The sequence below is a fragment of the Centruroides sculpturatus genome, unplaced genomic scaffold, assembly GCF_000671375.1.
Source record: "Centruroides sculpturatus isolate CEXI.00-Female unplaced genomic scaffold, Cexi_2.0 scaffold1105, whole genome shotgun sequence".
Taxonomy (NCBI): Eukaryota; Metazoa; Arthropoda; class Arachnida; order Scorpiones; family Buthidae; genus Centruroides; species Centruroides sculpturatus.
In genome coordinates, this window is record NW_019385288.1 from 28,594 (window position 1) to 45,419 (window position 16,826).

At 33.8% G+C, this 16,826-nt stretch overlaps 1 protein-coding gene across 3 annotated transcripts in view; it reads left to right on the top strand.

Annotated features, from left to right (window-relative positions):
• Window positions 1-13,534, top strand: part of LOC111637213 (U24-ctenitoxin-Pn1a-like) — a 40,291-nt gene extending 26,757 nt beyond the window's left edge. The window contains exons 1-5 of one of the 3 annotated variants that reach the window (XM_023382652.1): window positions 4,137-4,427; window positions 12,793-12,838; window positions 12,914-12,950; window positions 13,023-13,247; window positions 13,317-13,534. In XM_023382652.1, coding sequence (XP_023238420.1) covers window positions 12,815-12,838; window positions 12,914-12,950; window positions 13,023-13,247; window positions 13,317-13,453 — 423 coding nt within the window. In that variant the 5' untranslated portion in view covers window positions 4,137-4,427; window positions 12,793-12,814 and the 3' untranslated portion in view covers window positions 13,454-13,534. Of the gene's footprint in view, window positions 1-4,136; window positions 4,428-4,981; window positions 5,686-12,792; window positions 12,839-12,913; window positions 12,951-13,022; window positions 13,248-13,316 lie in introns of those variants that run through there. The other 2 variants (XM_023382654.1, XM_023382655.1) reach the window with 2 other exon arrangements.
• The last annotated feature ends 3,292 nt before the right edge of the window (window positions 13,535-16,826 follow it).

Below are 16,826 nucleotides of genomic sequence, written 5' to 3' on the forward strand. Positions count from 1 at the left end.
CCCAAGTCTCCATTCGTGCATAGGGGTGGTTGCGTCTCGATAGCTATAAGGGTGCGGGAGATATGAGGCTGAAAGTGGTTGAAAGTGGCTTTCTATTTCGAATGTTTCGTTCGATTTTTTCGAATTTGTTCGAATTAAATTCGAACATAAAATTCGAATTGGTTCGATTATAAAACGATTAAAAACGTTCCAGAAACGTTGAAATTTGTTCGTTTGACTAAAAGTAAAAATTCTCTAATTAGTTTGGAAACGGGGGACCTAATTCTTGCATTTTGTGAAAACGGGTAAGATTAGCTATAATGTAATTATCTTAATCTTCACTATCGTTACTTTTTGCCCAGCGAAGCGGGTTTTTGCAGCTAGATTCTAGATTACTTAGAAAAACAGTCTTTTATATATAAAAAAAAACTATACTATTACATACAAATAAAAACCCAGCGAAGCGGGATCTTGCAGCTAGTTTATATTATAAATATACTGTATGATGAATAACAGATTCAAAGCTTTCTATGCGGTATTAATTCTGTATTGTAGATTTGTATAAAAGCACAAAATTGGTAAAATTTCGTACAAATTATTCCCGTGTTTAGTCGATTTTCAAAAAATTTTATATTAATAATTTTTCACGAAAATTTGTTTAAAAATGAAATTTTAGAGACGATAACAATCCAACTAAGCGGCCAAAGTTTTGGTAATTTTTAAAGCATTTAAAGCAAGTTGTACTTTGTAACACTTTTCTGATTTTTTTAAACCATTAACAATACGTTTTCTATTATTCTTTTGCTACAATAAAAAATAACTCCCATCCTTACATAATGTACAGTACTTAATAGATTTACTATTCGAATATACAGTTTCTACAAGTTTGTACGAACATTTTTAAACTGTTTTGCTTATTGTAACGGAGTCGTTGCCTACCGTAAAAGGTCGTCTCTGCGAAGGACTGTTTTTAGTTCCTGATGGTTGGACAGGGTGGAAGTGAAGACTTTTTCTATCTTTTATATTTAACTATTCTTTAATTTATATATAGAAAAAATAATTTTTCATTTAAAAAAAGGAATGTTTGTAAATATAGTACAACACGTCACGTACCTCGGAACATAAGATATTTTTACCTTGGAATGTTGAATGGTTTATACAATTAGAATAGTACAGTACAATACATTAATTAAATTTCGTTTGTCTGGATACTTTTTACCATGGCAACAGCTATAAAAGACAGGAATGAATCAAACACATTAGAGAACTTGTGACGCCTTCGATGGCCTTTTTCGACGCTTCCGCGTCTATTCTTGGCCTCCGAAACTAGATTTACCGCTTGACATTTTTATTTGATAAATAACGATACGTAATGTTTTAGGACGCTGAATATGAACAATGTTTTAAGCTGCGGGATGTTTGTGTGTTTCGAAGTACAAGAGTCGCACTTACATAAAAAGTAAATTTGTTGCCTGTAATTAATGCCGTAAACTTGAGAAAACCATTACATCTTACTTCTCATCTAATCCGCGAATTAATATCACCGATTATTTTCTCCTCTGATGTTATCTGTTGCTCTATAAAAGTTAAATATCGACATCAGAATTTTACTAACAGACAACAAAAACCTTTTGACCACAGTAACGTCTACAAAGTACTGATTACCCGCCTAAAAATTTATCAGATATTTTGATTGTTTCCCGATAAATGTCCAAGAAGTATTGATCACAAACATGTTCCAAGCTCCTACGCTCAACATACAACAGTTTCCTGCCGAAATTTAAACGTGCAAGAAATTAAATCGAAGAAATTGAATTGCTGAAATGAGGCAACGCGACAGATGACGGCCGATCTCCCAAACAGTACGCCTATTTGTGAGTTAGACACTTGAAGAAAAGTCGGAAAACTGCACCTGGCACGAACTCGCCACTAACTGGTAGTGTTCAGTAAGTTTTATCCACTCGTCCGATGGTGAGCCATTACTAGTCGCGTCTCTTCAGAATTCTTAAGATAAAATGTTACTTTCATTTAACTGATGTTTAATGTTATATTCCAAACGTTTTCAATTTATAACTGTAACTGTATGATCTAACAAGATATAATTGATATCTAGCGGGTGAAATGAAATTGGATTTTATAATTAGAACAGAAAATTATTCATTTTTAACGTCATTATTTACCGCCATCGTTATGCCAGCTTCCCCTCTGCGTAACCCGGGATTGAATCCAGGCGAGCAACTCTCTAGGAATTTTTCACGGGCCCCAGATATATCGGTCGCAGTCCTTTATCGTCAGGACCTGGTAAAACCCGTCTTGGAAAAAGGACCTTTTAGTGTATCCACGAGGTGAAGAAAGCCAAAAAAGTCACGTTTAATGTGATTGCGATTTTCAAAAGGAATAATTATTCATTTACAGTAATTATTTATACATATTGTAGTTTCGCAATAGAATTAATTATTTTATTTATTTATTTCTCTTTGATCCTATTATCTGTAGATTGCTTCAATGCTCGTAGGAGTTTCGAGATGTCTCTTCCTCTGTATGCCGGTGATGCTGACCTTACATATTTGTGTGACACCATCATTGTATTTAATACACGAGAGCGTCACACAATTATAAAGACAAAAATATTTATTTCAAATATGGTAAATTTGTTTCCACATATATTTAATGAACCGACCTTCGTACTGGATTTTTTGCATATTTGATTAGGTGACATAAGGTAAAGCCTTATTGTCGTTTACAAGAAATTTCAAAATTAGAGAAGACAAACTTGTCCTCGATTTTTATTTTTAATATCTTGTTTTCTTAGATAATAACACGAATGAGGTAACTTCACGCGCTGTTGACCCGACCTGTGAGTTATTTAATAAAAATTGTTAAAAAAAACAAAATAAGAGAGCCCATTATGGCTCACCCTTACCTTATCCCTATTTCCCCCTTGTATAAATTATTAATAGATTTTATATTGCATTTCTGATTATACCTTAGTAAGATAAACTCCAAGTCCTGTACAAACTTCAGCAGGCTGGTCTTAGATTTGGTGACCCTAAGCTGTAACATATAATAGGCCAATACATGTGAGAATGTTGCCCCGAGTTATAGATTCATAAAGCCAGACCCTAAACTACAACTTATTATGTGAAAACCTAACAAGCTGCAGTTTATGGACTTTGCACTTCAGTGTACTTCATATTTTTAATTGTTCCCATTATTATACTATATAAAGATATTCTAATAAGCCAGTGTTCTTTTATTTTCGACCCCTTTATTGGGAAGGAAGTCGAGGATATTCGGGAATGTAGCTCGTGACCTGGTGAAAACCGCATCGAACTGGTTGGAAAACATCGTGATCATCCGCTAACTAATCATTTAGAAAAGATGTCGCAGTAACAGCGCTTGTGTGAAAAGGCCAACATTTAATCAAGGAAACAGCATTTTTTACAATACACTCATTAATATATAAAGATTCCGTTGATACTGGAAAGTCTCTGGAATGTTGAATAATTTGATTTACATTTAATACGAGACACCGACGGAAAAAAATCATTCTTACGTAATAAATACTTTTATTTTTCTATAAAAATAAGCTAACATTAGCGAGTTGTTTAAAAAATTCAAAGGAATTTTCATGATTGAATAGTTAAAAAGCATAAAAATTTGTAAGTAAATTTTAAAAAATTAATTTAAATGTAAATATTCGACTTTTTGAATTATTTTTTTCTCTTAACTGTAATCTCTACAGATTTTAGTTAAGAGAAATTGCGCAAAGTATAAATTCTTCTGTGCATGCATCCGTCATCATCCCTTAAAATTATCTCCGAGATGATGCGGTTTTCTCGATATTCAAAGAGACAAACGGACAAATGTGGAAATTATAAGCACGGTTTACGACAATAGGAACTCGAACGTAATAATTACACAAAATAATTCAATTTGTTGCAATTTTCTCATATTTCTTTTATAGCCTAAAACCGGAACAATTATTTCTAAACAAAAAACATCACTCAGTTTTCAAATTGAGTAACAAATTAAGTAACTTCTTTATTTTATTTATTTTAAATAACGTAAACAAAATGCAAAACATTTAGATTTTAATTAAGAATACATTTTGATTTTTAACTCTTGGAATATTTTATTTTTTTATTTTAATGAAATGTCATCAATAACAGAATTCAAATCTTCCCTACAATTACGGTCTTTGTAAAAAACGTCAAAAGTTGTAAAGTTATTAAAGAAGTTGTCCTTACTTTTTTCTATATGTTGCTTAATATTTGTTTAAATAAACTTGTAAAAAACATAACTCCGTATAAGGAAGGAGAAACCGGTCATTCGACATACGTTTCAAGGTACAATGACGTTTGTGCAACTAAATACCTTTCGACTACGCATAAAAGAACTTTGCGCAAATAGGACAATTCAAATCATCCGAGAACTTTTACAAAAACGTAAGTACCTTTTATCATTGACATTTTTTCATTTCAGAAAATTATACTTAATAAAGACATCTAGGCCTATATATGTAAGGTGGCCCAAAAGTCAGTTAACCATTTTAAAACGTTTTTCCTTTTAACAAGTACTCACACACTTAATCATATTTTTATTATGTTCGCGGCACTCTGTACTAATCTCGATAGACGATCCGTACACGGTTAACTAACTTTTGGATCGTCCTGTAGGCACAAATTCCTTTGGTAGAATGTAAAAATATTAAATTGACATAAAAATTATTTGCGCATTTAATTACTTAACTTCGTATGTATGATGTATTAATTACGCACGATAACCTTAAGCACGGAAACACGGGAGTTAAGCTGATCTTTCTTTGTTCTTTTACGTGGCATCGAGTAAGAAAGGACGAATTACAGTTATTTTGTTGGTGGGATCGCGTTTAAAAATTGCATCTATACTAATGGAAAATCTGGATGTCTTTGACAATTTCACGCCGACTGCGGGTTCCCACCATCAAAATGACTAGAATTCGTTCTTCCTCGTTCGGAGATATTTTATCTGAAAAAATAAACAAAGATCAAATCCTATGCTTTTAGAGTTATACGGCACCTGTATATAAGATGTTTAAGTTACAGAATTTTATTACATTAAGTTTAGAATTATAATTTTATTATTAAATATTGTGGAATCTAAACATTTTAACCAACTTTTTACTGTAATTACTGCCTAGACATATCTAATAACAATATTAATTGCCAAAGTATTGTGCAACAAACACAGTTTAGTAATACAGGTTACCAAGTAATATCTTGATATCCTTGAAACAATTGCGGTGTTCTGCCCGATTGACAATTTATCTACAAGTTAATTATACTTATCGTTGTCGGAAAATTACCGAGAATTCTAGATTTTTATCTTATAATTTCACGCAATTTTCCAATCTCGCCACATCCTATCCGGGTCCGTATTCGCAATCAAAGACCAAGAAAGATCAATCAGAAGTTAACCAATAAACGTTCGCGTACGTAAAGTAAAATAAATTGGAAATTGAAGGTCGATGGAAGCAATCTCTCCACGTAATCTTGACAGACTTAAATGGGTCTGTTGGAAGTTGATAATGATTACTGAGACTTGAATTGTCTTCCAAGAATTCAAACAATACGCTTCTGCTGAATATTACTCGAAATTACTCATTAAATAGGTCGAGATTTTCTAAGTTGTATCATTAAGAAAACACAATTCGTCACTAAAAAAGTAAGTAATTCGAGATATTTATTTAACAAATTTCATTATTCAGAAGAAAAGGAATGAATTTTCCAGTAGGTTAATTTAGAAAATGAAGTGCAATTTTCATTCATTCCATACATATAGCGTAAAACCGAGTCGGGAGAAACGATTAGAAGAGGTTTATTCAAATAATACTCGGTACAATAATAGGTCACTAGTCACTTTAATGGTGGCTCAGCTTAACGTTCTTGTGTTTTCATTATTTTTCGACTGGTTGTTTTGGCGATTTTTTATTAACCGTCTCTCTAAACTATTTTGCGACATTTACATTTTTACGAAAAGTTCTGAAATTCGAATGTGTTCGTGCGATATTTTTACTAGATGTGAAAGTAGGGTTAGTTAGTTGTGGTGTAGTCGAAGCCAGAAGGTCTCCTAATATTTTTTATCTAAAATATAGAAATAGGCATCTCTCCCGTGCGGTTTGGGAGAAATGCCTACTGGATTTAAGGAAGAGATGCGTACTTTTTCTGAAATATTTTATTATGAACTTAATTAGTTGATTAATTTTAGATGCCTACCGAGCTCGAAAGAAGGGAAACTGGTGCCAATGGACTGAACAAGACTTATTCTCGGCCAGGAGCGAATTCTCTGGACTTGCTTAGCACGCGCCGCATGCTTAACAGAAAGTTTTGACTGTCAATCTACTTTTTATATAAAAACAAATATGCCAATAACAATTTATTATAATGTGTAAACTCTTTTATCATTTGTGTTTGCTTTTACATTGACGGCTCAGCTAGTGGCTAGCCGTTTTAAGTCAGTATGATGCTTGCGGGAACTCGATCGCAAACAACTGAGCGCGCGTGACGTCATTTAAAGCATTTAACATGGCCAGATTGTATGGAAAGCTTACGTTACCCAGTAAGCATACATGTATTGTGTAGTTTCAAATCTGACTTACGCACGTTGTCGTAAGTAGTGAACTAGGCCTAATTATGGAAAACAAAGAGCTTTGTATAATCAGTGACCATTTTCTAGAAGAAATGTAGCTGAAAAAATCGAAATTGTGAGGAATAGATCATATTCTGAGATTCGAAATTTAACTTCCGATCATAAAGATAAGAATGGAAGTATGTACGACATTTTAAAATATCAATATTTCAATACGCAAATAGGTATACCTTGGTTAGCTGGATTTAAAAAATTAAATAAACTATTCTGCTGACCTGCTTGTTATTTTCAACAGACAATGGAGTGTGGAGTAAAAATGTGTTTGTGAATTTAAATTGTCTTTCTGTGGCTGTCAGTAGACCTGAGAAATCTGTAAGTTACCTTACATCTTTTATCAGTCAGAATACTTTTGGGAGGACTAGAATCGATCACCGGCTTAATGAGCATCAAGGAACTAGCGATCATGTGTATAATGATATAGCCGCGACATTCTTGAACGAGTCAGATACTTCTCTCAATAAAGAAAACTACTGTATATGAAACTTCTGAAGTTAATTCGTCTATATGATCCACTATTAAAGAACTATTTAAAAGAATTAACAATTTTCCGGGGCACCTCTTCCTGCAATTTAAAATGATTTGATTGTCTCCAACTCTTCAGTAGTTCGACCAGACTGAGTTTGATTTTAGACGAAACCTCCGACGTAATAAACAAATCACAGCTCTCAACTGTTCTTCGTTTTGTTGATCAAAACGGACAGACTCGGGAAAGGCTATATCAGTGAAGTGAAATCCACTTCACTAATATAGCCTTTCACCTCTACATCCCTGATATTAGTAGCCATAGTTCAGCTGCATCACTTTTAGAGAATGTTAAAATCTTCTGTATTATTTCAAGTGTGGTAGCAAACTTATTGCACAAACCGACGATGGCGCTGCAGTAATGGCAGGCCGAGTCAACGGTTTAAATGCAAAAGTGAAAGAGCTAGATCCCCCTGCAGTTTTCGTTCACTGCTACAGCCGCATGCTAAATTTAACTCTGCAACAATCATCCTCAAATATCAAGAAATGCAGGGTTTTCTTTCAAACACTTTCGAGACTTTCAGCATTGTTTTCTATGTCTTCTTAACAAACATAGGATCTTCAGTGTTTTGTTGAAAAAATTTGCCTTCAGTCGCCCCTACGAGATGGAATTTTATCTCGAGACTTGTGAATACTGCAATAGAGAAATATGACATAATAATAATGTTCTTTCAAAACTTACTTGAACACTGCGGATTGGACGTCATAAAAGCTCAAGGATTCGTGTCTTTCCTGCAAAAGTTTCAGACTCGCTTCTTACTTAATGTATTTTCTCGAGTATTTTCTTTTACTGATGATCTCTTCAATATTCTTCAGACAAAAAGTATGGATATCGCATACACAGTGCCGGCCTGAGGCAGGTTTTAGATTGGAGCGAGATCCTATTATGGCGCCCCCTTGGTTGCCCCTAATTTATACCCTATAATTTTCTATATCACTGAGACGCCCCATAGGACTTAGCGCCTGGAGCGGCTGCTCCGTTCGCCCTATGATAGGGCCGGCTCGTGCATACAGTACTAAAAAAGTAGAAGAAACAACCAAGAAACTCTCCAATTTATCCATTTGAGGAATGAATTGTCTGTTCTCTATTGTTCGCAAGAGTTTAAAGATAAGCCTGGTTTTGAGTTAGTTAAGTTTATGAGTGAAAATGGCCTTCAAATGGGACTGAAGGAAATGTATAAACGCGCTACATCGATTGCCACAATTCCTACTACCGTTGCTACAGCTGAAAGGATATTTTCTGCATTGCGGAGGATAAAAACGTATTGCGGGTCAACTCAAGGACAAGAAAGACTATCTTCACTGGCACTGTTGTCAATTGAGAAAGCTTTACTCGATGATTTAAAAATCGACCGACATTTTGTGATGAAGTGATAATACAGAAGTTTATCGTGAAGAACAGGAGAGCAGACTTTACCTTCAAGTGAAAGATTGCTACGATGATTATCTTCCATCAAGTAATTTGCGAGCTTTGTATTACTTCACTTACAATACTTTTTTTACTCACACTAGATAACGTTTCTGCCTATTGTTTAGTGCTAGAGACAGGCTTATTATTTCTATTATAACTTTCAGCTTGCCCAAAAATTTTCGTCAGGATTCGTCCCTGCTTTCAGCTGAAACAGTACATACTAATCGTCTAAACTACTATCAAGAAAGCAAAGAATTTAATATTCCATATCGTACTCTCCGCAGAAGACTTAAAGATAGTAATTTAGCGAAGCGAGCTCTGGAATCAAATCAAATTCAATGTTAGGTGTTCAAAATGAAAAAATCGAAACAAATAAAACGAATTGGATTCGATGTGTGATGTACAAAAAGTGAAGAAACGAAACATGCACAAAACATATTACAAATTATAATGAGTGTGGAAAATACCAAAATAGTTGATTAAATTAAGTGTGAAATAATATAGGTATCTCATTCTTAAGCGTGCTAAGTACGGGATAGATGCCCAAAACGGACAAGTGTCATTTTGTTGCTACCACTCTGTTACGTCGAGATTTTATTTAACTTTGTTCAGTTTTATTAAAAGACAACCCCTGGCAGTATATGCGTTATATAATTATTTTTCTGGATTCCATTGTTAAACGATTTATATGCGTTGAAGAAAACTATAGGCATCTCACCTGGTTTTACTCTATAATTCCATGGTTCCCAATTAGTGGTGCGCGTACCCCTGGGGGTAAGCGAAATTGCACGAAGGGGTACGCGCGGCAATCTAAAATCGGTCGATTTAAAATTTAAACGCATGAGATGAAGCAATCAAAAAAATAATGCGTGAACCATCAAAATTTCGGCAATTTACAACACGATGTCGAATGCGCAAATTCGTTTATTTATAACTAAAAATATTATCGAAATTTCATAAAAAAATGCATTTGTGACAATACCTAAATGAAATTCAAGAAACAAAAATTGTACAATTAACTCAATTTGTTTTCGCAAAATTAATTTTGTAAATTTTTGTCGCTGTTGCGAATAACTCCACCGACCACCTTCCCATCTCTGACCAAAAGGAATTAACAGACATTTCGTGCAACATCGGACTCGAGAGTTGTTTTGCAGAGCAATCATTGGGTAATTTTTGGGCTGACCTAAAAGACATTTATCGTGTCAGCCAAGCGGCAATAAAATACAGTATTTACTACCATTTTGCACAACATACCTCTGCCAGAGCGGATTTTCGGCCGTGACAAACACGAAAACTAAACATCGTCGCCGACTTCGACTCGAAGATGACTCGAGACTGAAACTGACCAAAAAGCAACCAGATTTTACAAAGTCGCGCAAAAAAAATCGAGCACATTTGTCACATTAAAATTTAATAACTTTATGTTATTTTCATTATTATTATAATTGTATTTTAAAGGCAATAAATGTAAAAATAACTTATTCTATTTATCACTAACTGTCTACCCGCGACTTCGCCCTCATTATATCGAATTTTCTCGTGGGAGTAAGATATTTTCTCGCAGTAAAATGTAGCCTATGTCCATCTCCAATGTGTAAGCTACCTCTGTGCCAAATTTTATTAAAACCTGTTCGGCGGTTTATACGTTAAAATGTAACAGAGACAGACAACAGACAGAATTACCTTCGAATTTATAATATTAGTATGGATTAATATGAATTTCTGCTATAAGGGGTATGCTAGTTTGAGCTCTTTCTTGAAGTGGTACGCAGAAAAACTAATTGGGAACCACTCCGTTTATATTAATTTATTTTATGAAAATAATAAGTCTATAATTCTTTCAATTAAATTATAAAGTTATATCAATAAATAAATAAATTGGTTTACACTAGTTATTTGTCTGTCAGCTGCTGGTTCGATAAATGTTTTGAAAACTTCCAGCTATAAATACGAAATTTTCGAAATATTTTTGTATCAAATTTCGAACGGTACCTATTCCGAATTCTCGAAAATCGAAAAAATTCGATTAGAGTTAACAAACAATTATAATTTATTATTATTATTCTTGTGTTAATAATTTAATTTATTTTCGAGTTGAAATTTTTACATTTTCTCCCCTACTAGACCTTTTGAATTGGCCAATTAAACTGGAAAATTTTGAACGACAATATCAGATCAATCTTCAAATCGTTCAAAAACAATTCGAAAATTGGATTAATGGGGTAAGGGAGGCGTAACATCCGAGAGGACTTTCTAAAGGAAACTGGCCTCTATCCAGGTGCCAGCCAGGATGAAACCATTGAACACTTATACTGTAAGGTCTCGTTTTATGCGGTGGATACGTTCTACAGAAAAGCGCATATAAAAAATTCGCGAATTGGATTCGATGTGTGATGTACAAAAAGTGAAGAAACGAAACATGCACAAAACATATTACAAATTATAATGAGTGTGGAAAATACCAAAATAGTTGATTAAATTAAGTGTGAAATAATATAGGTATCTCATTCTTAAGCGTGCTAAGTACGGGATAGATGCCCAAAACGGACAAGTGTCATTTTGTTGCTACCACTCTGTTACGTCGAGATTTTATTTAACTTTGTTCAGTTTTATTAAAAGACAACCCCTGGCAGTATATGCGTTATATAATTATTTTTCTGGATTCCATTGTTAAACGATTTATATGCGTTGAAGAAAACTATAGGCATCTCACCTGGTTTTACTCTATAATTCCATGGTTCCCAATTAGTGGTGCGCGTACCCCTGGGGGTAAGCGAAATTGCACGAAGGGGTACGCGCGGCAATCTAAAATCGGTCGATTTAAAATTTAAACGCATGAGATGAAGCAATCAAAAAAATAATGCGTGAACCATCAAAATTTCGGCAATTTACAACACGATGTCGAATGCGCAAATTCGTTTATTTATAACTAAAAATATTATCGAAATTTCATTAAAAAATGCATTTGTGACAATACCTAAATGAAATTCAAGAAACAAAAATTGTACAATTAACTCAATTTGTTTTCGCAAAATTAATTTTGTAAATTTTTGTCGCTGTTGCGAATAACTCCACCGACCACCTTCCCATCTCTGACCAAGAGGAATTAACAGACATTTCGTGCAACATCGGACTCGAGAGTTGTTTTGCAGAGCAATCATTGGGTAATTTTTGGGCTGACCTAAAAGACATTTATCGTGTCAGCCAAGCGGCAATAAAATACAGTATTTACTACCATTTTGCACAACATACCTCTGCCAGAGCGGATTTTCGGCCGTGACAAACACGAAAACTAAACATCGTCGCCGACTTCGACTCGAAGATGACTCGAGACTGAAACTGACCAAAAAGCAACCAGATTTTACAAAGTCGCGCAAAAAAAATCGAGCACATTTGTCACATTAAAATTTAATAACTTTATGTTATTTTCATTATTATTATAATTGTATTTTAAAGGCAATAAATGTAAAAATAACTTATTCTATTNTAAACCCTTGTCCTCCCGCGACGTCTATGAGAATGCCCCGGGAAATCCAAAACCAGATGTTCTCAAGGTCACCCAGTTGTGTAAACAATGACTCATCGGTGTTAAATTTCACAGAAGGGCGAAACAAAGGAAGTTAAACTTTGAAGCTTTTTCTTCAAAATTAACGCATTTCTTTCGTTTTTTTCAGTTTTAAGTATTTTTTTATGTTTAATTACATTTATATCAAAAATTGCTAGGAACTAAAGCGATTAAGGTAGATCTAGCTGTCCTTTACATCCATAAATGTTATATGTCATTGGAACAAATGGAGTGTGCTTTGAGCGTTTTACGATTTTTGGAGACTGTCTATACGCGGGCTTCCTAAACAAGCCTATATGTATGTTTGTCCAAGAAATTTTTGGATGAAATACAAACCGCACAACTACAAAATCGCATTAAAATAATCCGCATAAAAAGAGACCTTACAGTAGTCGGTTTCGGGTTCGTGCCTGATCAACAGACTGACCGCATGATTTTTATCACCCGTTTCCCGTAGAAAATCTTTCGAGGAGGCTAACTTTTGGAGTTGCGTTGTCTCATCAATTCACACCAATTCAATTTAAAATCAATTAATGTGTCTAATAATGTTTTTGTAAGTTAAATATTAGATTAAAAAGACAAAGTATTGACCAAGTTTACTCTTATTTTTATATTTTTTCAGAGCAGCTACAATAAATTTTGTGATGAAGATATATTTGATACTCCTAGTAAGAATTTCTTGAATAATTTCTAATTTAAAATAGTCTACAAAATATTTATCTGAATTATTTATTTTTTCTCAGATTGGTGTCGCTTTAATAGCGATTTCTTCCGCTCAAAGTGAGTCACATTTTAATATTTAGAAGTTAATTAATATTGAAACTGGAGAGAAAATTTTGCATTTCTTTTCAGAAAAGAGCGAGTGCCAGGAACACAGAGAAAAGGCGAGTAAGAGTTCTGCACCGGTTAAAGTAGTGCCCATTTGCGAATCGAATGGTGATTACGCGGCTTTACAATGTCACAACGAAGGAAAGTTCTGTTCCTGTTGGCGCAAAGACGGCACACCCATAACTCAACCCTCTACAAAAATTAAATCTTGCGTTTGCCACCGCGATAGAGACGACAAATTGAAAAACTGTAAGTTAAATATAATTTTCTAACATATTTACAAAGGAATATTATTTATATATTCGTTCTATTGCGCAGCTAAAGGTGCCACTGTGCCAGAATGTAGCGAAGATGGCAAATTTAAGAAAAAGCAATGTTCCGGTTCCTCCGGCCAGTGTTGGTGTGTCGATCCAGAAACGGGAATAAAAAATAAACGAAATGTCAACAATTGCTAATTACGAAAAGTTTTCAACTTTCATTTCTTTGTTGTATTGTAGATTTAATAAATAAAAGTAGCGATTAACGAACCTTATTAATTACACAAGATTTATTATAAAGAATGGCAATTCAAACATCATAAATAATTAGAACAATTTGAAATCGTTATTGATACGTCAACGAAAACAGCGATTTCAATCGTTTAATATTTTTCTGCGAAAACTTAAATAATGCCTCCAATAATAGGAAGAAAATAATAAAAAAACCGTTGGAAATAAGATTCGAGAATAATAATCAGGAGCATTCAGGGTGGTTTGCATCTTGAAAATTTTCCAAATACCACAAAGTTTTCCTTTCACTTTTTCAGTTTTCTCTTCAGAATTTTTACGTTTCTCAGCCCATTTTACATTTTTCTTAACTGGACGTGGGGAATTACGCTGAAAATAATTTTTTACAAAATTAATTTATATATTTTAAATTAATATGCATTTAGAGTGGCCCAAAAGTCAGTTTCCGTGATATTTCACTTTTGTAAATGGCTAGACAGCTTATTTAAATTTTATTTATAACAACTTCATTAAATGCTATAATTAATATACCGGGTTAACTTACTTTTGAGCCCCAATAAAAAATTAAAGAATTAAGATCTAAAAGTTTATCTTAAATTATAAAGGAATATTAGCCACAAAAAGTTTAGAATATTGCTGTTTTATGAAAAAAAGATAACTCCTGATAGTTAACACCTTTAGTTCCCAGCAATTTTTGATATTAATTAATGTAATTAAACATAAAAAATACAACTGAAAAAAACGAAAGAAATGTGTTAATTTTGAAGAAAAAGCTTCAAATTTTATTTTCCTTTGGCCTTTCTGTGAAATTTAACACCAACGAGTCATTGTTTACACAGCTGAATGACCTTGAACACAGCTGGAGTTGGATTTCTGGGGACATTCTCATAGACGTCCCTTGTTCTTATTCTTATTCTTCACCCTTGGTTCATATGGAGATTATAGCCTGAAATGCTTTGTCTCCGAGACGATTTTTATTGATCGCTATGCGACAAGAGCCAGCCGTATATGACGGCTTATACGCGCGCGCGGTAAAGAGTGCCTTCCGGGAGGACTTTTATGGGGAACTGGCCTCCTATTTAGTCGTTATTGGCAAGGAGAAAACCCGGAAAACTTCTTGCAGCCAGCCTGTCCGATCGCGGCGCGAACGCACGACCGAACTTCCCAGTGTTTAGGGTCTGGTCACCGCTATGAGCGGCAACGGAGACCACTCGCCCACTGGTGGGTCCCAGTGTTTAGGGTCTGGTCACCGCTATGAGCGGCAACGGAGACCACTCGCCCCTCATAGACGTCTCGGGATGCGATGGGTTTAAGGTAGGGTGAAACTAGCTGGCCATATATTTTAAAATATTTTTGAAAAATTAAAATTTTAATTGCGATTTTCGACCCCCGACTTAATTAAACGTATATATAATAAAATATATTAATAAAAAAAATTAAAAAACTATCGGAGATGGTTTTTGACATCAGAAACTAGCTTTAAATAACTTTACCGAAGAAAAATCCGTGCACTACAACTTTAGAACGATGAATGAAATTTGATATCAAACTCCAATTAAAAAACAATTAAAAAGCAATTAAGCGTGAAACGCGCGTCATTAAAGGTTGATTAAAATCGCGCGAAAAAAAAATTTGAAAAAATTTGGAGACAAAAAACATCTCAAAAATTCAAAAAAAAAGGACCGAGTTTTATGTAACGCTATGTACATTGCCCGAGTAAACTCGGGCGAAGGTTAAGAACTTGGAAATAATGTGCCATACCGTCGGCTGGTAATAATTAATTTATTTATTATACAATAATTCGGAAAATGAAAACAAATCAGAAATGTTAACACTATAGAACACAAACAATTGACCCATATAAAAAATTAATAATTGCCAGCAGAAATTAACGAAATGTAAGTCAAAGTTCGGCTTCTCTGCAACTCTTTTGCTGACCGATTAGTGCAAAAAAAATTAGTGTTTGTTCCTGGAATTGTGTCTGTGATGCAAATTAAGTTTTAATAATTCAAAGTTCTTAAATGTAATCTTTTCCTTGTTATTTTAGTGTAAATAGATACTATAAATTTATTTGAGAAAAAATTTAACTTTTAACAAATTTAGGTCTATAATGTTTGCAGGAGTGTGTCATCTGGAGATACTGTCCTTAATTAAAATATTCGCAGACAGCTAAGAGGAATAATGCTTTATTTTTTTCGCTTTTCTTTGTTACTGATAAAACAAAAACATTCTTGTAAGTCCGCCTGTGACAAAATACGTCTTCTATTTTTTCTTTAAGATTTATACATTGTCATTTGGAAGACTGTATAGTGTAGCCAACATAAAGATTAATTTTTGAGAGCTTTTGTTCATGAAGCTGTACAGCTTATTTTTATGCCTTGTCTTTACATTTTCTGTATATTTATTTGTTTATCTTCGTTACTATGAAATATACTACGCATTTACAATATTAAAATAATAGAAAAAATTATTGTTAGTTTAATTGAGATCATCCAAAATACAGTAGAGCATCGATTATCCGATCCCCGATTAACCGTCACATCGGTTAACCGACCGTTTTAGTCAGCAAATTTCAAATATCCGCTAGTGATGTGGCACTACAATATTTGGCTTTGTCTTGGCTACTTTAATATAATTTTTGTTAAATTTTTGAGTGATTTAGCTGGCAACACTGGCTCGACCAGGAAAGGGAGGCCAGTATTTAAACGAGATTTAATTTTCTAATTATGAGTGGTTGTTTGTTTCGTGAGCAATAAAACAATTTAAAAATAATTTTTAACGATACAATAACGACGATTATTATTATTTTTTTAAATTTGTTAGGCTTAACATCGATGAAAATTCAACGCGAAGTAGGTTAACGATATATTAATATACTAATTATATTTAACTAATTAATAGCGATATACTAATATACTATACTAATAATGTATTTTTTTATCATTTTCGGTTATCCGATTTTTTCAGTTATCCGACCAGCCCGAGTCCCCAATTGAGTCGGATAATCGATGCTCTACTGTACTATGGACAAAATGACATACACGTAAAACCTATAAAATTACTGACAAAGTTTACAAACGAAACGCTCGGCTCTTTTAGAAACGTCAGCGCAAGAAGCGTGAGCCCAACGCAAACAATTTAAGCACCGTAACCAGTCTCCTCCGGACTTGGATCGGGAAAAAAGATCATCGCAATATATGCACGGACAGTCATCTTCATCATCACGAAAGTTATCAGGAAAATTTTCTTCTTCAAGTAACTTTTTAGTAATGTTTCGTCTCCTTTTCTCTGGCGGAGCTTTGGACTCATTTTTTTATTCAAT